The sequence below is a fragment of the Sorex fumeus genome, unplaced genomic scaffold (genome assembly GCF_029834395.1).
Source record: "Sorex fumeus unplaced genomic scaffold, SorFum_2.1 ptg000054l, whole genome shotgun sequence".
NCBI classification, from domain to species: Eukaryota; Metazoa; Chordata; class Mammalia; order Eulipotyphla; family Soricidae; genus Sorex; species Sorex fumeus.
In genome coordinates this window covers 37,710,323-37,738,063 of record NW_026606111.1, presented here as the reverse complement: position 1 = coordinate 37,738,063, position 27,741 = coordinate 37,710,323, and the positions used below count along the sequence as shown (strand labels likewise).

The following is a 27,741-nucleotide window of genomic DNA, read 5'->3' as shown; positions in this document are numbered from 1 at the left end:
TATGCTTATATTAGACTTGGAATAACTTTACATTTCTATATAAAACTTGAACCTTCTTTTTGCCATTCGAATTTCTTCTTTGCGAAAGTTTCTGTTCATTTCCTCACCCCATTTTTTGATGGGGTTGGGTGATTTCTTCTTGTGGAGTTTAACCAGTACCTTGTATATCCTTGATATCAACCCCTTGTCGGATGTGTACTTGGTGAATATCCTTTCCCATTCTGTAGGCTGTCTTTGTATTTTGGTCACTGTTTCTTTGGAGGTGCAGAAGCTTCTTAGTTTAAGATAGTCCCATTTGTCTATCTCTGTTTTCACTTGCTCAGCCAGTGGCGTGACATCTTTGAAGATACCATTAGCTTCAATATCATGGAGAATTTTGCCGACTTTGTCTTCAATAAACATTATGGATTCTGGTCTGATGTTGAGGTCATAAATCCATTTTGATCTTACTTTTGTGCATGGTGTTAGGCAGAGATCTGAGCCCACTTTTTTGCATGTAGCCGTCCAATTTTGCCAGCACAGTTTGTTGAAGAGGCTTTCCCTGCTCCATTTCACTTTTCTTGCCCCCTTATCAAAAATTAGATGATTATATGTTTGGGAGGAAATGTCAGTATATTCAACTCTGTTCCATTGGTCTGCAGCTCTGCTTTTGTTCCAGTACCATGCTGTTTTAATTATTACTGCCTTGTAGTAGAGTTTGAAGTTAGGGAGGTTGATTCCTCCCATTTTCTTTTTCCCAAGAATTGCTTTAGCTATTCGAATGGCAAAAAGGCACATGAGAAAATGCTCTACATCACTAATCATCAGAGAGATGCAGATCAAAACCACAATGAGATATCATTTCACACCACAGAGACTGGCCCACATCCACAAGAACAAAAGCAACCGGTGCTGGCGCGGATGTGGCGAGAAAGGGACCCTCCTTCACTGCTGGTGGGAATGCCGGCTGGTCCAACCCTTTTGGAAAACAGTATGGACGACTCTCAAAAAATTAGAATTTGATCTGCCATTTGACCCAGCTATAGCACTCCTGGGAATATATCCCAGAGAGGCAAAAAGGTATAGTCAAAGTGACATCTGCAATTGTTTGTTCATTGCAGCACTCTTTACAATAGCCAGAATCTGGAAAAAACCTGAGTGCCCAAGAACAGATGACTGGTTAAAGAAACTTTGGTACATTTACACAATGGAGTACTATGTAGCTGTTAGAAAAGATGAAGTTATGAAATTTACATACAAGTGGTACTACATGGAAAGTATCATGTTAAGCGAAATGAGTCAGAAAGAGCGGGATAGACACAGAAAGATTGCATTCATCTGGGGAACATAAAGCAACAAAAAGTGAGAGTGACACACAGGAATGGCTGAGATTAGTACCAGGAATTTTGCCCCATGAATGGAAGGCCAGCCACAGGCTCTAGGTGAAAAGGAAGCTCAGATAGAGAAGAGATTACCAAATGAAGGGTGTTGTGAGGGCCCTCCCAGGGTGGGAGAAGCATGCTAAAAGTAGTCGATAGACCAAACATGATTGCCACTCAAAGCCTCTCTTGCAAAACACAGTACCCAAAAGAAGAGAGAGAGAACAAGGGGGAATACCCTGCCACAGAGGCAGGATGGGACGGGGGGGGGGGGGGATGAGGGGGGGGATGCTGGGACCCATGGGGATGGATGACGGGCACTGGTGGAGGTATGGGGACTTGATCATTGTATAACTGAAACCCAAGCACAAAATTTGTAAGCCTATAACTGTACCTCATGGTTTTTCACTAATAAAAAAAAAAAATATATAAAAAAAAAAAATAAAAAAATAAAACAATATATAAATATAAGAAAAATAGTAGAATGATGCTAGGTTTATAGAACAAGGGTTGAATCCTCTTGCTTGCTTTGTTGGCATCGTTAAGAATGGTTTTGCTTTAGAAAATTCTTTAAAAAAGTAAATAAAACAACAGCCTGGGTGACATATATTATTGGTAGAGATCACATGTAGCCCACAAAGTCTAAAATATTTACTCACAGGTCGTTAATAGAATAACTTTGCTGATCTGTAGCCTAACAGTGTCTAGGCTTAAATATACATACATATGTATATGTACACATATATATTGATATATTTGCATACATGTGTTTATATATATATATATATACATACAAATACTATTATGTAGTATTTGGAGACAAATCCAATATCATTTTTTTACTGCCTTTCCATTAAATAGAGCATACAATCAAAGTTGTGAAAAATAGGACTGGTGATGTGGCGCAATGATAAAGTGCAGGTTTTCATTCATGAAGTCTGGGTTTGATTCCTGATACCTTAAAGAAAAAAATCGTTCTTTCAAAAATTGTGAAAACACTTCTCAGTGACTGCAATTTACATTTAAATTAAAACGAATAAAATAGGTCTATAAATGTAAAAAAAAAAAAAAAAAAAAAAAAAAAACTTGAACCTTCTTAAATATTTGTTCACCACCAGCAAGATAGTAACAACTTCTTTCTGACTAAAGGAAATGATGATTTTTCATATTGAGATTGGAATGAGAACCTAAAATAATCTTTAATACCAGACAAAACAAGCTGTGCTGAATATTATTAAATATCTGAGGTGGACTTTAGTTGAGATGCCATTATTTAAAAGCTATCTCTTTTGGTTGTAGCTATTTAGAAGAGTGGGGTGGTAGAAATAGTATGATCTATAACTCTGATCTCTTCTCTTCTTTAGTGGGATTGGAAGAAACTGGCCCTGGGCTTCAGGAGGTAGTAGTATTTTGGCAGAATTTGGAACACTACATCTGGAGTTTATGCACTTGAGCCACTTATCAGGAAACCCTGTCTTTGCTGAAAAGGTGAGAATCTGTAGGATACACTGATTTGCAGAGCAGGCCTTGTGAGAAACAGTGCTCTCTCCCAAGAGACATAGTAATATCAGTGTGGAAAAGTTTACGATCAAGTTTAGTATGGTTCTGTATGAGTTTTGTTACCTGCAGCATTTCATTTCACCTAACTATAAACCCACAGATTTTTCATGGCACCATTCTCAGTATGAAAGCCCTGGGTTAAATATTTGTTTCTCTGCACCTCAAACAGATTACTTTTTCTCTTTATTTGCATTATCTAAAACACTACAGTGTTTGGCTAGAGTTCAGTCAGTAAAGTGCTCACATTGCATGCACCTAACCTAAGTTTGATCCCCAAAACCACAAATGGTCCCCCAAACTTCACCAGAAATATGTAAGCACGGACCCAGAAGTATACCCTGAGGACACCAGATGCAGCCCAAAGATCAGTTTTTACAAAGAAATAATAAAAACCTATACAGCATTGTATGGACTTTGAATCAAATATGTGAAAAACTTTTTAAAATTCAAAAGTGTATAAAAACAAATAACCCATTGAATTGATTATTGATTTTACGGAAACAGACCTACACCTATATTAACAGTTGTGTATTCTACCCACAACTCAGCCCTTTGCTTTCCTATTGGCTTCCCTTACAGCAAAACGCCTTGAAAGAATTGTCACTCTTGTCTTCTCCGTCTCACCTCCACTCTCTTGAGCAGGTTCCAGTTGGGCTTGAACACATTTGAGTCATAGTGATCAGTGGATGGCATGTTAACAGATCTGGCATTATTCTTATCACATCTTCCTTGTCCTCTTAACTAATGACACATTTCTTGCTCCATGAGATGTTCTATGTCTTGGCTGCAGAGACATCATGCTTCGTAGGTTTTGCTTCCTTTTGTACTTATTCTTTCTCAATCTATTTGATCCTCTTCCTCCAACTCCTAAATATTAGAAAATCCTGGCATTCAGACCTAGGATTGTTTTTTTATATTCACGTCCTACATTTATCAGTCTCAGGAGTTTACTTGTTTTCTCCTGTGTGTTCTCAACCCCAAAGGCAACTGTGTTCCAATAAGGCGTTCTCTAAATTAGCCTTTGCTCTAACATGAATAAACATAATCAAGAAAGAGTAAAGACTGATAGCAGCGATGGGTTTTTTGGAGGTTGATGGTAACATTTTGTTTTATGTTATAGGTAATGAATATTCGAAAAGTACTGAACAGTCTGGAAAAACCAGAAGGCCTTTATCCTAACTATCTGAACCCCAGTAGTGGACAGTGGGGTCAATGTAAGTCACAAGATTAGCATTGTCTAAATACTTGATGCTACCCAGCACTGCTTCTAGCAGCAGAGAAAAAGAGCAGAAAAGAGTACAGATGCACTTGCAGAAAATGTTTTTAGAAGTTCAAATGGGACATTGGTTGTTGTAAGAAACTGTGTTTTTAGAAAACTAAGAAAATTTAATTTTTCCTGCGTAAGGCTAGAATAGCACATTTAAAGCTCTTAATCAGAAGTGGAAATGTGTAATATGAGTATGTTAGCATTTAAGTGGCTACAAAGGAAACTGTTCCCTTTGTGCTGGTGACTCTCAGGGTTTTTCACAGAGTAGCTAGATCATTGTATGTAAGAATATTTTCTGTGTGCTTGTCTTTGAGATGTAGAGAAGCCTGAATCTCTTTACTTTGGGCATTGAAGAGCGAACAGGGTATTTTTCTACTTAATTACAGTCTAAACAGATAAGGATCTGATGCCAATAGATACCTTTATTTTTTTTTATTTTGGGCTCATACCCAACTGAGAAAATTTAATTTTTCCTGCGTAAGGCTAGAATAGCACATTTAAAGCTCTTAATCAGAAGTGGAAATGTGTAATATGAGTATGTTAGCATTTAAGTGGCTACAACTGTGCTCAGAGGCCACTCACGGCTCTGCACTCAGGAATTTCTCTGTGCTCAGGGGACTATATGGGATGCCGGGATTGAACCTGAGTTGGCCACGTGCAAGATAAATGCACTACCCACTGTAAACATTTACTGCAAGATAAATGTCCTACCCACTGTACTATCACTCAGGCCCCTGAGATAGATACCTTTGGAGTCGGAGAAAGCACTATGCCAGAAACCCTCACAAAGTACTTTGGTTGTGTGTGTAAAGATGCACAGAAGCTGAAAAAAAAAATGTTCTCAAGCAACTTTGCAAAAACTGTGGTAGATTAAACAGCCACTGAAGAGCAAGTGAATGGTAACAAAGACGCCTCACTGCCAAGCGGGTTAGCAGCGACCTAAAATTTTACTCTTCTTTGAGCTTTGTTATATTTAAATATATTCTTAGATAACTATGACTCACAGTTACTTTGGAAGTACTATTCTTAAGAATAATTTAATTTAAGGGCTGGAGATATAGTTCAGTGGTAGAACAGTTGTCCTGCATGTGTAAGACCCTGGGTTCTATCACCAACACCAGAAAAAAAAATAATAATAATAATGTATTTAAAAAACCAACAGTGAACTGTTTAGTTATTGATACCAGAAGATCTTAGTTAAGGTTGCCATTTCACCTAGGCTAAAAATGATCTACAGATAGCTGACATCCCTGAGGCCTTCACGGGTTCATAAGGTGAAAACTCTTTTTATAACAATGCTAAGACTTTATGTAATCATTTAAAGACTTTTCTGATGAGATTGGTGTGACATTAACAAATGAGGATTTTTAATATTATATAATAAAATGTGTCAACATTTGGAAGATCTGCATAATTCAATGAGCCAGTATTTTCCAAGTGACCAATGAATGCTGCTACAAAAACTGTGTGCAAAAAAGGTGTATGCAAAGTACAAGATAAACCAATTAATTTTTATTTAACATTATAAAAACTCATTGAGGTTATTCTTCATTATACTTCATAGCTAGTGCCCTCCAAAAACTCCAAAATAATATTTAAAAGCTATTAAAATATACTTAATGATTTTCAACTGTGTAACAATGTGAGACTGAATTTTCATATATTTCAGCACCCCTTCCTTAGCACTCCTGTCTCCTTTACTCACCTCCTTCTTCTCTTTACTATGGATGTGTTTCTATCATAGTCTTTCTCCCAGGATTTACATATATATATACCCATCTTCATTGAAATGTATTGAAATGTTTTCATGGAAATGACTTTGTCTTTTGTCTTTATCATAGTTATTCATCCTCACACATTGCATCTTGTACCTAGTAGTTGTTTACTAATTTTAACTTTGTGAATACTCACATATTCCTTATTCAGTTTATGTCTCTGTCTCTGCATTTAGTGCTGGTTCCATTTATTCTCTTTTAAGAGTTGTCCAGGCTCAATATCTGAGGGTTGAAAGTAGGTAAAGGAATACTCTTGATAACTTTCCAGTATCAATATTGCAAACCACAGTGCCCAAAAGGAGAGAGAGAGAGAGAGAGAGAGAGAGAGAGAGAGAGAGAGAGAGAGAGAGAGAGAAAGTAAAGCACATTCCATACATGCCATATAGGCAGGAAGGAGTGCAGGGTGGGATGTGATGGGAGGGAACCTGGGGACACTGGTGCTGGAAAATGTACACTGGTTGAGGGATGGGTGTTGAAATACTGTATGACTGACATCCAATCATGAACAGCCTTTTAAGGGTATATATCACAGTGATTCAAAAAAAAAAGTTTTAAACATAAAAATTGTCCAGGATCCTTAGTTGTGCCTGAGCAATTATGTGATCTTGGTCACTGATAAAACATAAAGATCTTGTGACTGTTGAAGCCTGATATGTGTGTGTGTGTGTGTGTGTGTGTGTGTGTGTATGTGTGTTGGAGAGGAGAGGGGAGGCCTGAGGGTCTATATCAGTGGACAGAACAGACATCACTCAACCATATGTTGTGGGGGAGGTATTAGCATTAGGAGATTCCTGTGGGGAGAAAAGTTTATGTTCAGTTAGTCTGCAAATATTTTTTAAATACATTACTATTTAATCTTTTTTGTTTTGATTCGCTTAGTATTATTATTGTCCTGTTTTCATGTTAAGAATTGTACTCCCATTGGGAGGGAAAATATCAATTATACCCTCTAGAGAAGAGAACAATATTTGAGTGGCTATACTACAATTACCTTCAAAACATTGGAGTGTGTGTGTGTGTGTGTATGTATGTGTGTATAGATATATAGATAGATAGATGTATATATATTCATATATATTCTTTACAAAATCATGCAGTCCTTTTCTGCTGATAAAAGCAGGCATGTTATCTCCTACATTCACTAATAAATTCACATAGTGTGTTTGTTGCCAACACAAACAATCATCCACACACAAGGAAAGTTTAGTGAGTGATACGCTAAATTATCACAAGGTCTTCTTTTCCTGTGTTCCTTTATTTTGGTTTTTAACAAATAAAAATATATAAGAGCAAGAAATAGAAAATTAACTTCCCAAATTAATTAAAGTGTGTGTATTATGCAATCCTTTCTCCCCCTCCAAATGCCCAAACATGCCTCTTCTATCTATTACAGAATCATAACTCAAGGGGGAGGAAAATAAAACTGCTCTGGCTGTTAGTTTTCAACTCTCATTGCTTTAACTCTGAAGGACATGTCTGGATCATAGCCATCATTTCCTTTTACTTCATTTAGTCTCTGTTATTTTGACAGTAACCGGACAGTGATTTGCTTTACTACTTTACTGTGTGTTGCTTGTGTTTGTCTTCTGCAATCATGGTTATAACAACAGAGCATATTATTGATGACATAGTACTTAGTCTGTTTAGGTTGTAAATGTCAAAGGTTTCTGTGATGACGTGTTTAAGAAACTGTAAAGGTCACCTCAAACACTGCTATTTTAAGAAGCAATCTTAGAATTTCAAAAATGGATTTGAAAACTAATTTAAAACATAAAAATGAAAATTAATTTTGGACTTTCTACATTAGAAACAGACATATTTTACGACTTAAAAATACAGATCTGGTGGTGGAAAATGGGCACTGGTGGAGGGATGGGTATCTGATCATTGTATAATTGAAACCAAAGCACAAAAAATTGTAAATCTACAACTTTAAAAAAAATAAAATAAAATAAAGGGGAAAAAAAAATACAGATCTTTGGTGTCTAGAGTGGGTAGGGCATTTTCCTTGCATGTGGCCGACCCAGGTTTGATTCCCAGCATCCCATATGGTCCCCCAAGCATCACCAAGAATAATTCCTGAGTTCATGAGCCAGGAGGAACCCTTTGTGCGTCGTTGGGTGTGACCCGAAAAGCAAAATATAGATAGATAGATAGATAGATAGATAGATAGATAGATAGATAGATATCTTTGGGCTGAAGAGATAGTACAGGGTTAAGGCACATGTCTAGTATGTGGTCACTCCAATTTGATCCCTAGCACTACAAGGTCCCCAAGCACTGAGCATTTCCTGGTGCAGCCCTTGAAGGCCTGAGCACTGCACAGGTGGCCCAGTCAATGCCTGGCACCACAGGATCCCATCAGCACTACAACCTTGGGCCCTCACATTAAGTTTCTACCTCCACTAGCCAAGAGTCACTGAGAAAGCCCCAACCACTTCTCCCCAATACAAATCTTCCAGCTTGAAAATATTTAGTCCTTATTAGGATTGACAAAGCACAGTTTGGCTGTGTTCATTTGTTTCCTGAGTACCTACACTGTGAGGGACCAATGTGAACTGGGAAGCAGCCTGGTCACTACCCTCTTGGATCATGGACTTGTAACAGGAGGATGAAAGAAACATTATATATAATATTTGAAGTGAAGTGAATGTGCACTGTGCAGAAGTGTACACTAGACATAGAGAGAAAAAGTAGAAGATAAGGTTGAGGAGGAAAAGGTGATACATTTACCAATTTAACTTTAGCTTCCCATGTATATCTATAATCAAAATTGTCTTCATAGCTGTAAGTCTATAAATATAGGCTTGTCTTTTAAAATAGACACATCAGGGCCAAAAGGTAGTACAGGGATTAAGATGCTTGCTTAACCAATACCAGTTTGATTCCCAGACTGTATATAGGTCCCCCCAACCCTGCCAGGAATAATCCCTGAGCACAGAGCCAAGAGTAAATCCTGAGAAGCATCAGATGTGGCCTAACTCCCCTAACCCCACAACAAAAGAACATCAAATTGGTTTTTAATTATAAAACTTAAAATTTTCAAAATAAACCTATCATGGGAAGAAGAAGGATTAAGGAATCTCCTGGGATGAAGATACCGTAATCCCTCCTGGGAGAAGACGCCCTAATCCCTTCTGGAATAAGAGAGTCTAAGCCTTCTTGGGAGACACAAATGAAAACAAAAACAAATGATCATCATCTTACTGCTCAAATTCTTCTTTTTTAAATTAATTTTTTCTAATTTTTTTATAAAGTAGTTCACTTTATTTGATTACATTTAATATTCAAATACCAATCCCACCACCATTACACCTTCCCACCACATTTCAGATGTTTCCATCCTGAACCCAATTCATACCACAAAGCAGAACCAAAATAATATATTTTGTATATTTGTTATAAAAAAAAACGCTTAAAATGCTACAAAGAGGTATCCTTAGAGGAAAGAGTGTGAAGATTGTTGTATTTCACCCAGGAACCAATAAGCCCTTCTTAAGAGATCACTAACGTGTTGTTAAAGGTTGAGTCTTGTGTGCTTTTATATATAGATCTGTAAAAGAGTATATTTCCCTCTAAGATTGGTTGCCTCCTACTTTGATGGTTCATATGTGATTTGGATATGGGTAGGGTATGTCTTATGAAGTGTACAGGAATAGGTTCACTTGTGAGTGAGGCTCTGCCAGATCGTGTGGAGAGTGGCAGTAAACATGTCAACAGTTGAGTTCTGGAGGTTTTCGGCTGCCGGTGCTGGGTCCCTTGGGGTGGGGATAACATTGAGTCGTCTCCGCCCCCTCCAAGGCACCCTGAATGAAACAGTCTGGTTGCGGGGTCCAGCAGCATGGTTTTGGCGCGTGTCATGTTGTGCTCCCTTCAGAGAGAGAACGACATGTGATCTGGATGAATGGTGGTCGATGACAAGATTATCCATGTTGTCCAGAGGTGGCTTCTGGGCATGACTACTGAGTTGCCAGAGACAGAAGGGGTGCGGTGGATACAGGCAGATGATCTCTCTGCTCCCAGTCCCATTGAACCCAGAGTTCTCAGTCACAAAGTTCAGCATACCTGGGATTTCCAGGGATTCACTCATAGATGAGGCCCAAATTCTTCTTAATTCTAGGAATGTCATGTCAGTTAGATTGCCTCTGTTTTTTTAGAGAAACATGCTTGAAAATTAAAAGTATTAATTCAAGCTGTAGGCAAAAGAATGCATTTAGTGTTAGTCAAAAGCAAGCAGATACATGGTGGGATTTGAGTGTGTTACAGAATTAAATGGCATGCACCAATGTTGCAGTCTCATTTGACTTCTCTGGGCTTCCACTTTCTCACTTGTAGTGAAGACACCCACCCTACAACTTGCAAGTTTGTGGTAATATATGTGGTGAATGGGTCATTAAAATATGATGAGAAAGAATTACTGGAATAAAGTATTATGGAGAAAACTCTTTCCTGTTTTCTAATCTTTAGTACTGTCTTCCAAAGGACTTTTTTTCCTTTGACTTGTTTTGGTTTTTGTGTCACATCCTGTAATGCTAAGGGGCTGTTCTGACTCTGTGCTCAGGAGTAAACCCTGGCAGTGCTCAGGAGACTTAATGCATGTGGTGGTGGGGACTCAAACCAAATCAGTAGAATGCAGTGTGAAAACCTTAACCACAGTACTGTCTCTCTAAGGATTTTATTTATTTATTTATATTTTGAATCACCATGAGATACAGTTACAAAGCTTTCATGTTTGAGTTTCAGCCATACAATAATCAAACACCCATCCCTCCACCAGTGTACATTTTCTACCACCAATGTCCTCGGTATCCCTCCTCCCCCATCTCCCCACTCCCCATGCCTCTATGGGAGTCAGTTTCTCTCTTACTCTCTCTCTGCTTTGGGGCATTACACTCAAAGGATTTTTATCCTTCAAGTTACAACACTGGAAAGACTTCATGTTATAACAATGAAAAAGATATCAGATAATCATTATTGGAGGAAAAGAGAAATAACTTCAACAAATTGATAAGCTTTTTGTTTCATTGCAAGATACTTTCAAAAATATTTCTAATGTCTTCAACATAACATTTCTATTATTAATATTTAAATCAGTAAAAGATTAAATATATAATAGAAATATTTTATGTTGGTATTTGTACTAATGAACTAGACTTTTAATTAGGCATAATTATATATGTTTTATCCTCATGTTTGCAAAACTAACCCTGGTAATTATTTAGAGTATATTATATTACTTAATAGTACATCTGCTTATTTCAGAAGAATCTTGCTAAAAACAAGGGATTGGTAAAAATTTAAGTATAACATTGAGTTGTTTTAGTATTAACATTGAGTTGTCTCCGACATCCTAGTTGCTGAAGTGATTTTGCTGCAATACCTGAATTAAAGACTTTATCACTTTCAGATTCATTTTCCTCTCTTTACAGATCATGTGTCTGTTGGAGGACTTGGCGACAGCTTTTATGAATATTTGCTAAAGGCATGGTTAATGTCTGACAAAACAGATCTAGAAGCTAAGAAGATGTATTTTGATGCTGTTAAGGTAAACTCAATAGTTTATCATCTTTGCCACTAAGCTCTAACATACGAGTTAATCAAGCTTTAATGAGTCAAGAGTTAACTAATAAAGTTTTAATGGATGAATAAGCTATATGAAGGGCTAAATGAGGGGATAGAGAGATAGCACAGGAAATAAGGTGCTTTCCTTGCATTCAGTCAACCCTGTTCAATCTCTGGTGCTATGTGTAGTCTCCCAAGCATTGCCAGCTGTAATCTCTGAATACATTTTCATACAGAGCAAGAAGCCCTGAACACCACCAGGTATGGCCAACCTTCCACTCTCCCCAAAATAGATTCATGTATCTGAAAAATAAGTGTTTTTCTGCAGTGAGTAAGTGCTTGCCACCTAAAGTTACAATTAAAATTATGGAGGGGGGGGTTGGATATGCTGAATGTGTATGCTGAAAATTTACTTAATGAAAATTACTGGAGATTATAGGCTGATCTAGTAGTTACCTCTATTACAGTTTTCTCTTTACCTTTTATTTCCCTTCTAATTAAGAATATACACTATTTCTCTTTGGTTTCTTCACACAAAAGTTATACTGCTTTCTATAAATAAAAAGAAATAAGATTTTCTGAGAAACAATAAATTGGGAGAGGAACAGAATTTCTACCTATTCACATCTCCTGGAGCCAAGTCAAAGACTGGCCTATAGCTCTTCTCTTGATTTTGATCTCAGCTGAAACCCAGAAAAGAAGGTTCTGTGTGATGCCTGAGGAAAATGCCTAAGAACAGTGAATGTCATCATCCTCTGCTCAGAGCTGGGTTAGATCCAAAGCACCACTGGGCAATCAGTATATGAAAATACTGGGAAAGCTATATATAAAAATCTGAACTAACAAAGCCAGTTTTTATTGGAGGGTCATTCATTTTTTTCAAAGATCCTTTATAATGCAAGAATAAAAGGAAACACATATTTGTGACTTGTATAGTGTTTGATAATTAGTGTGTTGGGTAGATACTTTGCCACTCAACTCTAACATATGCAAGTTAATCAAGCATTAATGAGTTAATCAAGAGTTAACTAATAAAACTTTAATGGACGAATAAAATATATGATGGCTACATGAGGAGACAGAGAGATGGCACAGGAGATGAGGTACTTTCTTTGCATGCAGCCAACCCTGTTCAACACCTAACTTCCCAATAGGTGATGCTTACCCAGTTTTATGCAGATAAGAGAAATGAACCTCAGAGACATAAAATGTAGAGCCAAAATTCATACTAAAATTTGTATCAACATCTATCCCTTTTTATATCACTGCTACAGATTTATTTGTGAATAAAAATTTCAAGCTACATATAAATGTTTATTTGTAGTCAGTAAGTTAGTTAGATAAATTAGGAGCAATCTATCCAAGCCTCTATGAGAAACCAGTGTAGGAATCAACACACTGATGCAAATGCATACCACCAGTGGCTCACACTTGGGTACAGCATAACACAAATTGCAGCGCTGGCATCGTGTTTCAAACCTCTATCAAAAACTAAAATTAAAAATTAAAGTTAAAATGAATTATTTTATTTAAAAGACTAGTACTTAATTTCCAGTTTTTTATAACAAAAATTTTAGAAGAATCAAAAATCATTGTGTTTGCTGTGTCTTATATGTAGCTTATTTTTAATATTTTTGAGAAAACACCTCAAATAATGTTATGCAATCATAAGAAAATTTTTACATTTCCATTGCCCATTGCCCTCTTAGAATTTTTTCTGTAATTCAGAGTAGTGATTTATAGAGGGAAATGGAAATTTGTAGTTACTAAGTGTGGCATCATTCTAAGACTTGTCTTAGAGGAGGTTTGGATGATTTTGACATTGGCCAATGTTTTTGTTTGTTGAGGGCTTTTTTGTGGTTTGGGTGGGGGGTTGCTCAGGAGGCCTGGGGGTATATCAATATAAAGGCCTTAGGACTCAGTACTTTTTAACCCTTTGTTTCCAGTGATTACCTGGACCCTGGTACTTGGGCAGCCTCCAGGGTACACCCAACAATGCTTAGGGGACCCTGTGGTACTGTGGACCAAACCGAGGTCAGCTACATGCAAAGCCTGTCCATTAACCCATGTACTACCTCTGGCCTCTAACTATCTTGCTTGGTTTGGGTTGGCAAAGTTAAAAAATGTAAACTTATGCTTTTGGGGAGGGGTTGCTTTTTGTTTTGTTTTTAGTTTTGTTTTTGTTTTTGTTCTTGTTTGGGGCCACACCAGGCTGTACTCAGAGGTTATTCCTGGCAAGGCTTAGGGGACCATATGTAATGCCAGGAATCAAATCCATGTCAGCCATGTGCCCTACCTGCTGTCCTATCACTTGGCCCTAAACTTATGATTTTGAGAAGTAACAGTATCTTACAAAGCAAAGTTTCTCTCTGCTATGTTGTACTTGAAAATATCACTATTATTAAGTAAAAAATCCTTTACATTGTTCTAAACAGTCAAATTACCAGAGATAATTTTTTTAGAAGACATTCAATTTTAGTGGCTTAGTTTCTTTGGTCGTTTGTTTTGTTTGGGGCTCATGTTCAGTGGTTCTCAGCGTTTAACTCCTGACTGCACTGAGTGGTCACCTGTGGCGGGTCTCAGGGAAGCATATGGGTGCTGGGAATCAAACCATATGGGTGCAGGTCAGTCAACTGCAATGTAAGCAACTTACCTGCTGTACTATCTCTCCAGCACTTCTGTGGTTATTTTAATAACAAAATACCTTGAGGTCTTAACTGGCAATTATGGCCTTATCTGGTTGCTCACCTTGCCAGAGGTTCATTGGAGCGAATTGTTCCCAGTCAGCCAATACTTTAGACATTGAGGATTCTGAAGGCTTCATGAAATTAATTTTGTTTAAATATATGTACATGAAATCACAAAATATTCAACACTTCTTTTCTAGTAAGTTTTCTATTGACACATTTTTAGAATCAATAAGGACTACTTTTTCCTTATTATATTTATTTATATTTTCCTCTTGTCACATAACCATTGCTTTGAAGGTCTTAGGATTTGATTGTAGTTTATTTTGAGAGGAAGCTACTTGGTCAGAATCCTGCCAAAAATAATACAGTACTTTAGTCAGGATCTGTAACAGGGCAATAATATTTCTCTAATCCATGCTTGAAAGCTATTTCTCTTGCCATGTAGAAAGAATAATTTCTTGGGTGATGAACAAATATCTGCTTGAAGGACTTTATTGCAGTTTCTGCTACGAGAAGTGTAAATAGCTAAAATTTTCAGTTGGATTTAATAAGAATGAAATATTAATGTAATAATCATCAATAAAATTAGCTTAACCACAGTTAATGAGCACAGTAGTGTGTTCATTTATTTCTTAGCTTCACAATTTCATTTGTTTGTTTCAAGTAAAGGTGGGAGAGGTTTCCTCTGTCTTGTGTTCATTCTTTTTTCCCTTTTATTGAAATGACATTTTAACAACAGAACCAGTAGTATTGCCTTATACACGGATGCTGCTGCACCTTGCCCATCCCCAGAGTGCCTGGACCCCACCACTGTTATTCCCATGATCTCCTAATTTCATGAGACTCAACCCTGCCTTGCTTTTCTTTTTATTCATTCATTCTCTTTTACCAGTTCTGACTGTTTAGTATTCCCAGATAAGTTTCCTCAAAACCCTCTTTTTTTGGTAGTAATATAGTTGGTATAGACAATCACTGTTTCTTCGATTAGTAGTTGAAGAGAGTGAAACATATTCCAATAAAATGTCAGAATTCCCAAGTGTTCATGAGTTCTTATGTTTTCTTTCTTTCTTTTCTTTCTTTCTTTATTTATTTTTCTTTTTTTCTTTCTTTCTTTCTTGCTTCCTTGCTTCCTTCCTTCTTCATTTCTTTTTTTCCTTCTTTTTTTCTTCTTTCATTGGGGCAACAGTGAGTTAGGGATCACTTCTAGTAGTGCTCGGGGAATCATATGCAGTGCTGGGGATTGAGTGTGAGTTAGCAATGTCTATGTGCAAAGCATATACCTCACCTGCTGGGTATAGCTCTGACCCCCAAGTTCATTCTTTTCTTTTCTTTTCTTACTTTAAAAACATCATCAATAGTCCTGGAACATAAATACTGGTGTTTTATATGTCATCTTTGGTATACATTATTTTTCTTCCCAAATTTTGCGTACTTTTTAAAAAATATATTCACCTGTAATACAGTTATTTAGAAGGAACTTAATTCTCCATTGTTACCATGACGGTGGAAATCTGGCCTTTATCAATGTGCTAGACATAGTAGTGACTGCTTTTTTAAGTAAAAGATTACAGACTTCTCTGAGTAGATGCTACTCTTTCCATATTTTAGATTAGGATAAATGTGGTTTAAGGATACATTAAGCATATTACCTACAAAATTCCCAGAGAGTAAATATCAGAGCCAGACTCATGTCAAGAAATCTAACTCCAGAACAAAAAGTCTTTTTTCTCTCTTTTGCTCCTGCCAGAGCCTCAGAGAACAGAAGGAAGGATCACATACCCCTATGCTCTATTCTTCATCCTTAGTAAGGTTTGTGCTGTATGTTGTCCCTTCATTTGTGACTATGGGACTATGCTGAACCAGCTTCACTGTGTCAATGACCTGACTGACAAGGGAAAAGTAATTTTGGATATTAAGGCTGTACTTGGTCATGGAACCAAAGCACAGACAACAAGGCTGGCCCTACAGCAATAACTCTAGCTAGCCAAAGTCAAAGGTCTAGAAAGGGACAGAAAGCAGAAACATATATTTTCCTTTTTTTAGGTAGATTTGGCATTCTAGTAAAAAAGTCAAATTGTAAGTCAAGTTTTTTTCTTGGGTTTTTAATATTGGGGGTATTTTTACCATTCATTTGAGACAATATTTAAATAACTTAAATATAATCTCTCTCTCTTTTTTTCAGGCAATTGAGACTCACTTGATCCGCAAGTCTAGCACAGGACTGACTTATATCGCAGAGTGGAAAGGGGGCCTCCTGGAACACAAGATGGGCCACCTGACCTGCTTTGCAGGAGGCATGTTTGCTCTCGGAGCAGATGATGCTCCCAAAGACCTTACCCAACACTACCTTCAGCTCGGGGCTGAAATCGCCCGTACCTGTCATGAGTCTTATAATCGCACGGGTGAGCATATGTGAATCTACATTTACCCTCTAGTCCTACATGCTTCTGTTTCCTTCAAAAAGGAACTTGATCATTGCTGCCATCCAGAGAACATCTACATGCTAATGAAGTGATCCTGATTCATATCTTAAAGGGCCTTGTAATTTTTAGTTTAAGAAGCACTGCTTTTCTACTCAAAATTAACCATCCCAACATGGTATCTTAATAAAGAAATCAAATATAACAAACCTTGCTTTGACAAAAAGTGAAAATCTAGGGGTTGGAGAGATAGGACAGGAGGTAAGGCACATACCTGGCATGTGACCAATACTGGTTCAGCCCCTGAAACCCTATATAGTCTCCCTAGTACCACCAAGGGTGACCCCTGAGTTCAGAGCCAGAAGCCCTGAGTACTGCTGGTTATGGCCCAAAAACAACAATAACAAAAAGGTAATTGTTAGTAAAATAAAACTCCAGTCCCTAATGGAAGTGAGTAGTTGAAGTCAGTGACTCTAAGTTATTGAAATAAACAGCACTGGGTAAGGGTTTCTGTTCTGGTACAAAAGAAACTTGTTACATTCTAAACCATCATTAATTTTCCCAGTATCCTCGTAAAATATATTATGACTCTTGCATCTTTTCTGAAGTCATAGATTCATTCGAGTCATAGATAATGAGCATTGTCTCAGACAATAAATAAATCTTTTCCCATATTTCATGTCTTTCAGTAATGAAACTGGGACCAGAAGCTTTCAGATTCGATGGTGGTGTTGAAGCCATTGCCACAAGACAAAATGAAAAGTACTACATCCTACGTCCAGAGGTGATTGAGACTTACATGTACATGTGGCGACTGACTCATGATCCAAAGTACAGGAAATGGGCCTGGGAAGCTGTAGAGGTAAGGTTTAATTTGCTTTCACTTCCTAGAGATAAGTGTCTGTAGAAGTAATATTCAGTGATAGCTATAACACTGGCATTTCAGTTTTGTATAGTTTTGATGAAGTTTTGGCTGAATTTGTTCCATTCGAATTCATAGTTTTATATTCCTGCCATCAGCTTTGCTTTGTGTAACAATGGAATAAATATACCTACTAGTGAATTTTGGTTTTGATTTTCAAGGAGAAATCTGGAAAGGTCTATTATGAAATGAAGTTCCAATGACCATAAAAATGATGATCACTTAATTCCATAATGGCTTACTAGTAACACAGGAATATATACACCAGTCTTTATTTTAAGAAACTGCTTTAAGGTGCTGTTATATTAAACTGTGAGCATTGAATTCATGTTGTATGATTATGCTTAAAATAAAATACTTAGATAAGGGTTTCAGAAAGATGCTATAGAAGGACTCATCACTAGACTCAGATTTTTCTAAATATCTCCAACTTTCCCATCTTTAAAATGTATTGTTTTAATTCTCTCTGTCACCTCCTGAGTCTTCCTGCCAAATTTAGCGTATTATCTTTCCAATCTTATTGAACACTTTGTGCACTGGATGCTAACATGACCCCTTTCAGGAAATACATCAAACAATGTCTAAATTTTTTAAACTGTTATTCTGAAAGGAGTGGGAGGGAAATCAGGGGGGAAAGAACAGGCAAACATTTTAATTACACTCTTATTCTCTAGTATTCTTTGTTAAAAAGTTAGCTATCTTTAAAAACCATCCATTAGGAATCACTTCTCTTGGGAAATCTAAAATGAACATTGCCTTTGTGTACAATTGATATTATATCTTTAGAAACTTTTGATGAATCTTGCTTATTATTCTCTTCATTTGGTGTTCATCTTATTGCCAATCTTCAGTCATTTTAAGTAATAGCAATTCTTTACGCTTTTTTTGCTAAGTTTTCTAATATATTTAGTCAGAATTCTAATTTCTCTCAATGCCTATTTCTTTCTGAAAATATGAAAACTGGGACTCATTTAAGCTTTGGATAAGGTCTGGTCTTCAATAGACCAGTAAAGGAAGTGAGGCCTCTTACAAATACTGGTTTAAGTCAAAAATAGTGGGAATCATATTAAATCTAAAACGTGTTTGTAAGAAAAACAATTATTACATATCACTACCCTATAAAAATACAGAATTGCCAATTAAGTTATAATATGACAATTTAAGAAACATGAAACCATGTAACAGAGACTTAACTGTGATGACAAGACTTGATCATATGTCAAAAATGAAAAGTAAGGCTAGGGAGATGGCTCAAAGGGCTGGAGCACATGACTGGCAGATGGAAGGCCTGACTTTCATCCCCAGCACCACACAGTCCCCTGAGCTCATAATGGCCCCCATACCTCCCTATGCATGGCCCCAAATACCTGTTCCCAAAAGAGTAAACAGTAAATCTGTTGCCATGTGGATAATTACCTTTGGTTTGCTTGGTTCTTCCAAGGTCTTTGTGGGATGACAAGTTTGGTATTATATGTTAAAATTTTTCTCTATTGTTCACTCTTAGTGGCTTGAGAGATGAAATTGTTTTCTTGTGTGATAGGAGCCCCTGTTTTTGTCACAAGTAATTTCTGTTTGGACTTGAGATAGAGTGGAGAGGGAAGGGCAGGGACTGTCAGCAACCTGTGATTGAGAAGGTGTGTGGAACCCTGTATCCCTCGCATCACAGCCCCTCTTATTTGTTGCCCATGAATGCTGGCAGTGTCATTCCAGGGACCTCTGCAGCTCTGCTTTTGTTCGGCTCAAGCTTCTTACCAGGCAATGGTCTGGGAAGTGTAGGACAGTTCGTGGACCCAGGGACCACCAGCACTCAGGGACTGGGGATTGATAGATCACTGTCCCAGTCTTCTGTCTTTGGAGAACAGTTCATGATGCCTCCAAACCAGAGGGTCTTCAGCAGGCATGTGCTCCATGGCTCACAGCGCCAATCCCCCCAGGCTTATGTTCCTAGCTCCTCCCTTCAAAGGCTCACTCACCCTGATTCCTAGTTTCCTGTTGTTACCACACAAAAACAGTTCCTGAATCCAAGCCTTGCCTCATTCTCTGTTTTCAATGTGTGCCAAACTAAAATAGGAGGGATCTTAAAAATCAAAGAATGCTCACTATCTTTTTGCCAGATGACTAATCACATCTGTTAAAGGATTTGGAAGCATAAAGGAATTCATTCCAGTTTTTGATGCCTGCAAGTGTTAGAAAAGTACTCCTTTTGACACCAGAATTTATGGTGTTTTGAACTCCGGGGACATCAGGCAGAGAGTCCCCTCTGTTTCTTGTATTGCATCTTCCCCATTATCTGAGAACAGTGCATGCTGCTAGCTCTTCCCTTTTCACCTGTTAGTTCCCTCTACCTTCATACAACAGGTATTCAGCACTGTGGCATTCAGGACTAAGCAGTGTGACTTCACAGCTGCTGTTCCAAGTGTTTTTTCCACAGCCAATAGATCATATTTCAGTTCATAAAACTATTAACTTACATTGAGATTCTGGTCCAACATTTCTAGTTCCTATGTTAGTTACCCCTGAGACAGGTTTTTGTTCCATATGTATCTGTACCTGTAGTTTATAAAGTACGCCAGCTGTCTTTCCTATGCCCTTCCCAGACTTTTTCATGATATACTTGACAAGCTTGCTTTCCACTCTGAATTTTATACTAATGATATCCAACAAGATATGAAAGTACATAACCAAGGAGTCCAGCTTGAGACTTGTTCCACAGACTGCTAGCAATCCGTTAACCACCAGTGTTCCAGCAATTATGAATCTATGTGACAGAAAATACATCTATCTTCTGTTCTTTCGCTTTTTCAAAATAATGCCATTTTGAACTTTATTGCATTTCACCATATTAAGTATAATTAACAGTCTATAAAATTCATATTATATAAGTTGGACTTAAGCATTCATATATAGATAGGTTAATGCAAACAATATGTTGTCTATAAATGTATGAATAATTATATACTGCCTCAATATGTGCATGGTAGAGGTTAAATCTTGTAAAGGGATTTTTTTGTTTTTTTCTTTCTCTTTTAATATCTGATGTTCTGGTTCTTGGTAATTTTTTCTCTGTTCCTGTTCTCACTGCTCAGCCTTGGTTAATCCCTATTTCCAAACTATTTTTGATATGATCATTTTGCCTGAATTCCTATGTTCAACCATGTAGGTCAGATCAAACTCAACCAGCTTGTAAATTCTTTGTCTTTGTTCCTGTTATCCACTCTTAGAAATTTTTGTGCATCAGCAGTTTATCTAAACTTATAGATATGTGTAAGATAACATTGCCTTTGTCCTTTCTCCCTTGCCACAAGGAGCTTATGTTTATCGGGTCACACCCATTAAAGTGCTCCTGAGTCACTCCCTTCTTTTGTTTATCTATAACCACTTCTCTTGCTCTCTTCCCCAAACAGTTAATCAGCTTTTTCCCCTAATCAGATTCTGTTCATTTGTAAGGTCAGATCTTTGTAGGACACTGAACTTGTATTGTAAGTTAATATTGCCTTTCTCCTCTCCTTATGTCTTTTGAATAGTTTACTTTAAAGCAATGTCCTTTTGTATAGACACAAGAAGACAATAAATATTATGCTTTTGTAACTTGGTATTTAATTGGCTTCAAATATTACTCATTCCTGGGCATCTGCTTTCTCAACTTAAGCCTCAGTTGCCCTCACTTCCTAGCGCCCCCCAAAGCAGGGTCCTGATGAGGGACTAGACTAATCTGGCACTGACTCTGGATCTGATCTCGATCTCCCCCCGCACACACACACACACACACACAGCCCACTCTTATAGTCTAGTTAAATCCCCAAACCATGAGGGGCTGGGCTTAAATATAGGTGTGGTCACAATCAATAGGGGTAAAGTTCTTTCCCTCAGAGGATGCTAATTCTAAGACAGATTCTCTTTCAGCAGGATGACCCACCCAAGGATGAAATCCCATGGATGTGTTTCTCCTCTCCCTGTCCAACAAACATATAAGCATTCATAATAGTAATCATTTGTATGGACACAGTAAGAGATGCATTAAGCTTATAGAATTGCTCTTCTGGGGTCATCTCAATCTCAGACTACAGTGCTCTGGCCAGATTAGTCTTCCCTATCCCTAGCAGGATCTGAATCTAATTATTACTTTTTGGATTATGACCACATTTGTCCATGACCAAGCTCTTAACTTATAGTTAAGAATTGTGGTGCTTTAGCCAGGCCCATCTTGATGCCAGGGTAGCACATAGCTTACCGCTTACCCTGGTTCCATCTGGTCCCTCATCAGGACCCTGCTTTTGGGGGCGCTAGGAAGTGAGGGCAACTGAGGCTTAAGTTGAGAAAGCAGATGCCCAGGAATGAGTAATATTTGAAGCCAATTAAATACCAAGTTACAAAAGCATAATATTTATTGTCTTCTTGTGTCTATACAAAAGGACATTGCTTTAAAGTAAACTATTCAAAAGACATAAGGAGAGGAGAAAGGCAATATTAACTTACAGTACAAGTTCAGTGTCCTACAAAGATCTGACCTTACAAATGAACAGAATCTGATTAGGGGAAAAAGCTGATTAACTGTTTGGGGAAGAGAGCAAGAGAAGTGATTATAGATAAACAAAAGAAGGGAGTGACTCAGGAGCACTTTGATGGGTGTGACCCGATAAACCTAAGCTCCTTGTGGCAAGGGAGAAAGGACAAAGCAATGTTATCCTACAGGTATGAAGACCTTTTTCTCATCACTGAAATGCTTCTTGACTTGAACATGAGCTCTTGCCACTCACTGTTCTCTTACCTTCTTCTCCCCACAAGACAAGTACAATCACTTCATGTCAGGTTTGCTTTTTTCTCTCCAGTCACTTAAATATTTTATTGTCTCCCTTCTCTCTGCTCTTAGCACATCCCAGTCATATATGGTTACTAGTTATATTAAGAATTTACATAAAATCAAGATGATTCCACTCTGTAAAGGCTGTGAGTTTAAAAAAGAGATTACAATAATTGAGTATCCATCCCTCCACCAGTGCCCTTTCTCCACCACCAATGTTCCCAGTATCTCTCCCGCCATTGTATGACTGAAACATAATCACGAAAGTTTGTAAATCTGTAACTGTATCTCACAGTGATTCAATTAAAAAATAAAAAGAGGGATTACAGTGAAATTCTGTCCTGCTTTGGTTGTACTGACCAGGTCTGCAATGAAGCATGGTCCTGCAGTTGCTCAGGGTAGCCGCCTCTCCCAGCTTCACATTCCTAAGTTCCAAAAGTCTTAAAACTTAGAATTTTGACATAACGGTGATGTTTCAAAAGATAAAAATGCCTTTTTGCATTTTAGCTTGTTTTTTTTTCTCTCTCTCTTTATTTTGACAAAGCCCTCAAGAAAAACTGAAGTAGCTAGGCTTCAACGAGCCTCCGACAGACTCCATCCCAGTGCAGTGTGGCCAAGTGTGTCTTCATTTGCTATACTCACTACAACTCCCTGTTGATAAAGGAGGTCTTTCTTAAGGCAAGGAACTTCCGAAGCCACAGTGGGTGTCTAGAGCTGAAACCCAATCCTCTAAACCATGAGGCTATGTTCTTGACATCTGAACCTTGAGGTTATGTTCTTCAGCCATCGGTCTAGGGACAGATGCTGGTCTGCAGATATTGAAATATTGAAAACCACTGATTTACATCTTGGTTAATTGTGGTCCAGTATGCAGAACCAGTGGACCAGTAAATGTATGCTGGTACACAAATGTACGCTGGTTAAAAGGGAAAAAAAAACCTTCTTTTAAAAGGTTAAAGAACAACTGTTCTCATCTACTAGGCTAGCACTATAGATTAGAGAGGAAAAGAGTAGGATGGAGTGAAATAGAAGAAAATAATCATTCTCCACTCTCAAAACAACTCTTCTTCATAACGAAAGATAAGAGAGATTTTAGAAACTTCTGTAGGAGGTAAGGTCAACTAATCTATCTGGTACTTTCATGAAGAAAAAGTTCTATGGTTAAAATCATTAGGAAATGACTGCTTTGTGTTCAGAAACAACAAACTTCTATTGCTCCTCATTCTTTATTTCTTTCCTTTTGTATAAAAAAAAGCCTACTTCATGTTTACTTCTTATCAAAAATCCTTTTATCACTAAAAGTATGGGAAGTAAAAGAAAATAGGTCCATAAAGTTTCTACTTTCCTCATGGCTAATTGTCAGCCACTTAGAATATGTTTCTACGGAAGCATTTTAAGCTCTGTTCTTTTCTCAGAGCTATAAATAAGTATCAAATCAGCAGACATTTTCTTTATTCCCGTAGCCAGCCAGTGAGATTTTCTTAAACCTGGTAATTAAATACTTCTCCTCATGGCCCCCTGCTCTCTCCCTTCTGCCCTCCAACACTAGTGTGCAGAATCACTATCCTCATTATCAGTATCCCTGGTAGAAAGGGGGCACCCAGCACCACTTACCTGCTCTCAGGATCTCCTTACCTTCTCTTTTTTTCCAGGCCTCCACATACTGAGAACCATGTTTTCCTCAAATACTCTTTTCTCACCCCTGAATACTTGTTTTCCAATACATACGACAAGACCTCCATCTTCTTGGTAGTTGGGCTAAATGTGAGAAAAATAGGAAATAATTATGCTTGTTTAAAAAAAGAGGTATACAAAAGAGTCTCATGACTCATAAGTGAAAAATGAAATAGAAATGAAAATAGGAATGTGAGATCATTTTTCTCTAGGTGGTTGCCAGCAGATTCATCCTATCTTCACTCATCCCAGACTAACAAAAAGGAAAACAATACATGTTAGAAATAGAAGTCAGACACATTTTTCACTGACTTCCATTTTTTTCTTTTACCCTTATCACCATCACAAATTAGTACATCACAGTCAGTTAATTCATAAGAAATAAGATATTTAGGGCAGGAGAGATAGTACTTGCCTTGCACATGACTGACCCAGGTTGGATGCCCAGCATTTCACACAGTCCCCTGAACACCACTAGGAGTAATTCTTGAGTTCAGAGCCAGAAATAACCTCTGAGCATCACTGGGTGTGGCCCAAAACCAAAACGAAACAAGACAAAAAAACAAAGAGAGAGAGAGAGAGAGAGATAAGATATTTGAGGACAGAGAGCTCACACTGCAGATAAGGTGCCTGCTTCAAGTCTCAGCACCACATATGGTCCCCTAAACACAGAACAAGGAGTAAGCCCTGGGTGGACCCACAAAGTTGGTGTGGCCCAAAATAAAAATAAAAATAAATATTACAGCTGCTTGGAGTCTAGTACACTTTCTCAGCCTGTGCTTTGGAATCCCAATTGGCAATAATCTTTCTCGACCAGGGGTCAACAAAATTACCCAAAAGACACTGAGCAAATTAAGCCTGGACATCATACACAACTTCTTAACTCTTCCAGTGTAGCAAAACCAGGGCCAGACAACACTCAGACAATGTACATGCCTGTGACTCAGTGACACTCTATAAAAACAAACAGTAGACTAGATCTATTCATCATCCAGAGTTTGGCGAACCCTGTTCTGGAACATAGAAGAAAATGCCAATAATTAATGAAAATATTATTCCCAAATTACAAAATGTTGCTAATTAGGTGAGATTTATTATTCATATATTTTTCAGCTTTTCATGCTTAGTTCACATTTACATTTGATGGGTTTTTTTCCCCCACTTATTTTCACCTAAAACTGTTATATATAATCTGTCCTTCGGTTTGAATATTTTATTTGAATTTGACATGTGAGTAAAACTCAGTGACAATCCATTTAGGAAAATCTCACCAATTTTCCGCCCCCCAATTCTCTCTGTGATTCAGGCCCTGGAAAGTCACTGCAAAGTGAGCGGAGGCTATTCAGGCCTAAGGGATGTTTACCTCAAACACGAGAGTTATGATGATGTTCAGCAGAGTTTCTTCTTGGCAGAAACACTAAAGTAAGTAAAAGTTGTTCTGAAAGTATATGGCTTAGATACCCAGACAGGTCTTCTTTGTTAATGTCTTTGCCTGAACTCATTTTGACTGAACACAATTATGACTGCTTCAAAATGTCATTCTCCAGACAAAAGCTATAGATATGTCTTCCATCATTACAGTAGTTCTGCCTTAACCACAAGGAGACTGTCCCAAATCCAGAGATGTCAAACTCACAGATAGTACCAAACCTTGTACATATTTTATTTTCATACACACACATATTACATACATGTACCTATTATTAACTTGTAAAATGAACACAATAAGAGATTAATAACAGTAACTAATAAAATAGTTATAACACTACACTGTAGTAAAAGTTATGAACTGTGCCCCCTCAAAATATCTTACTGTAAACAATTTTCAGACCTCATTTTAGCATGGGTAACTGAAACCATAGAAAGTGAAAGAGTAAGTGGGCACTATTATATATAATTTTAAGACATGGAGTTTCTTTTTGATGCCCATACCCTAACACCAAAGCCCAGAATAGCTTCTTTACCCACATCCATTAAAATTTCCTCTCAGGATTTTGCCATTGCCCTTGGTTTGCCATAGTTCAAGGCATCAGTATGGCTTTTGCTGAGTTTTTGTGGTTTCACTGTCTGATGTGATCTCTCAGCTGTCATGTATTCTTGTTTCTCTCTTCAGATATTTGTACTTAATATTTTCGGATGATGACCTTCTTCCATTGGAACATTGGATCTTCAATACCGAGGCACATCTTCTCCCTATACTTTCTGCAAATAAAAAAGAAGTTGAAATCAATAAAAAATAAAGACATTTTATATTTTGCTCCATTTCCTTCACTGCATACCTTAATGATTCCTTTTCTGGTATTTGGGCACATGATGAATTTTTATTGATACATCTGTGATGATTCTACGTTCTAAAATTGTTTTGCAGTCTTTTATGTTTATTATCATAGGCATAGATGGGCCTAAGTTCCTTATGGTAGCCTTTATTATTCAGTCAGTGGAGCATAGGTTTTTGGCTTTTTTTTCCTCTAAACTATTATCTTTGAAGTTCATGAAGGAGTATTATCATTTTTATTAAACTCAGTAGAATGGTATACCAATGACCTCTTAATTGCCAATATGATTTGACTGCAAAACTTTTTCCTCCTCTATGAGGAGATGATGTCTGCTTTAAGCTGTAATGTTTTGCCATGTTGCAAAAAGCCATAATAATAAATTAAATATTAAAAAAGCTTTTCCCTTTCCAATTTCATGTTAATCTGGTTTGTCTATCCACCAGAGACAGATCATATAACTGTGACAGCCTCCTTATGCGGGTCTATCATTATTTGATAGAATGTCTTTACTCACATCGTAAATCAAATTAGAATGTCATCCCAAAAGGATCATCTTATGTTGACCTCATTTCATTGGAATGTCAGTATATTTTTGTTAGCTAATTATATTAGTATTTTATAATTTGAGAATTAGTCCTCAAATTTTATTTTAAATGCCTTGTGTCATTTCTGGATCATGTACTGGTAAATTTCTTTCACCCTCAACCATACAGTGAGGTGATCTTCCAAGTTTTACAGAGCTCTGCTATTACCAAATTACAAAGGTAGTATAACTTTTAGTATATTTTTCTTTTCGCTTTTAACTGAATCTATGAAGAAATTGGATCTCTCTAAAGAGAGTATTTCATAAGGCTTTTAGTTTTCACTTCATCTTTTGTTTCCTTGAGGTAAAAATGAATTTGCATTTGGGTCTGATTTTTCAGATTTGAAAAACACCTTTTTTCAAAAGTAGTAAATTGTTTCACTTCAGTTTTTAAAAGTAGGATTTATCTCTGAAAGCTGTGCCATTGTGTCTATTCAAAATCAATTGGGGGAAATTGAATAAACTTTTAAGCCAAATTAAAATACAGTATTATCTGATTAAATTCAACATAGCTTGTGAAAAATATATAGAAATACACAATCCTAGTATACATTGGGATCTCAGAATCCCAAGCACTGTAGCACTGTAGCACTGTCCTCCTGTTGTTCATCAGTTTGCGCAAGCGGGCACCAGTAATGCCTCCATTGTGAAACAGGATACTCTCGGTAGCTTGCCGGGCTCTCTGAGAGGGATGGAAGAATCGAGCCTGGGTTGGCCGCATGCAAGGCAAACACCCTACCTGCTGTGCTATCACTCCAGCCCCCAGAATTCCAAAATTGATAAAAATAATTCTTCAAAGCATCTTCAAAATAATTCTTCAGATATTTTCTTCAAATCATTTTCTTTAAATTCT

General features: G+C 37.4%; 1 protein-coding gene across 1 annotated transcript in view; it reads left to right on the top strand.

Moving 5' to 3' along the window:
• Positions 1-27,477, top strand: part of MAN1A1 (mannosidase alpha class 1A member 1) — a 204,072-nt gene extending 176,595 nt beyond the window's left edge. The window contains exons 7-13 of the mRNA XM_056125101.1: positions 2,723-2,846; positions 4,039-4,132; positions 11,390-11,505; positions 16,395-16,614; positions 17,322-17,494; positions 25,336-25,451; positions 26,143-27,477. Coding sequence (XP_055981076.1) covers positions 2,723-2,846; positions 4,039-4,132; positions 11,390-11,505; positions 16,395-16,614; positions 17,322-17,494; positions 25,336-25,451; positions 26,143-26,269 — 970 coding nt within the window. The 3' untranslated portion in view covers positions 26,270-27,477. The remainder of the gene's footprint in view (positions 1-2,722; positions 2,847-4,038; positions 4,133-11,389; positions 11,506-16,394; positions 16,615-17,321; positions 17,495-25,335; positions 25,452-26,142) is intronic.
• The last annotated feature ends 264 nt before the right edge of the window (positions 27,478-27,741 follow it).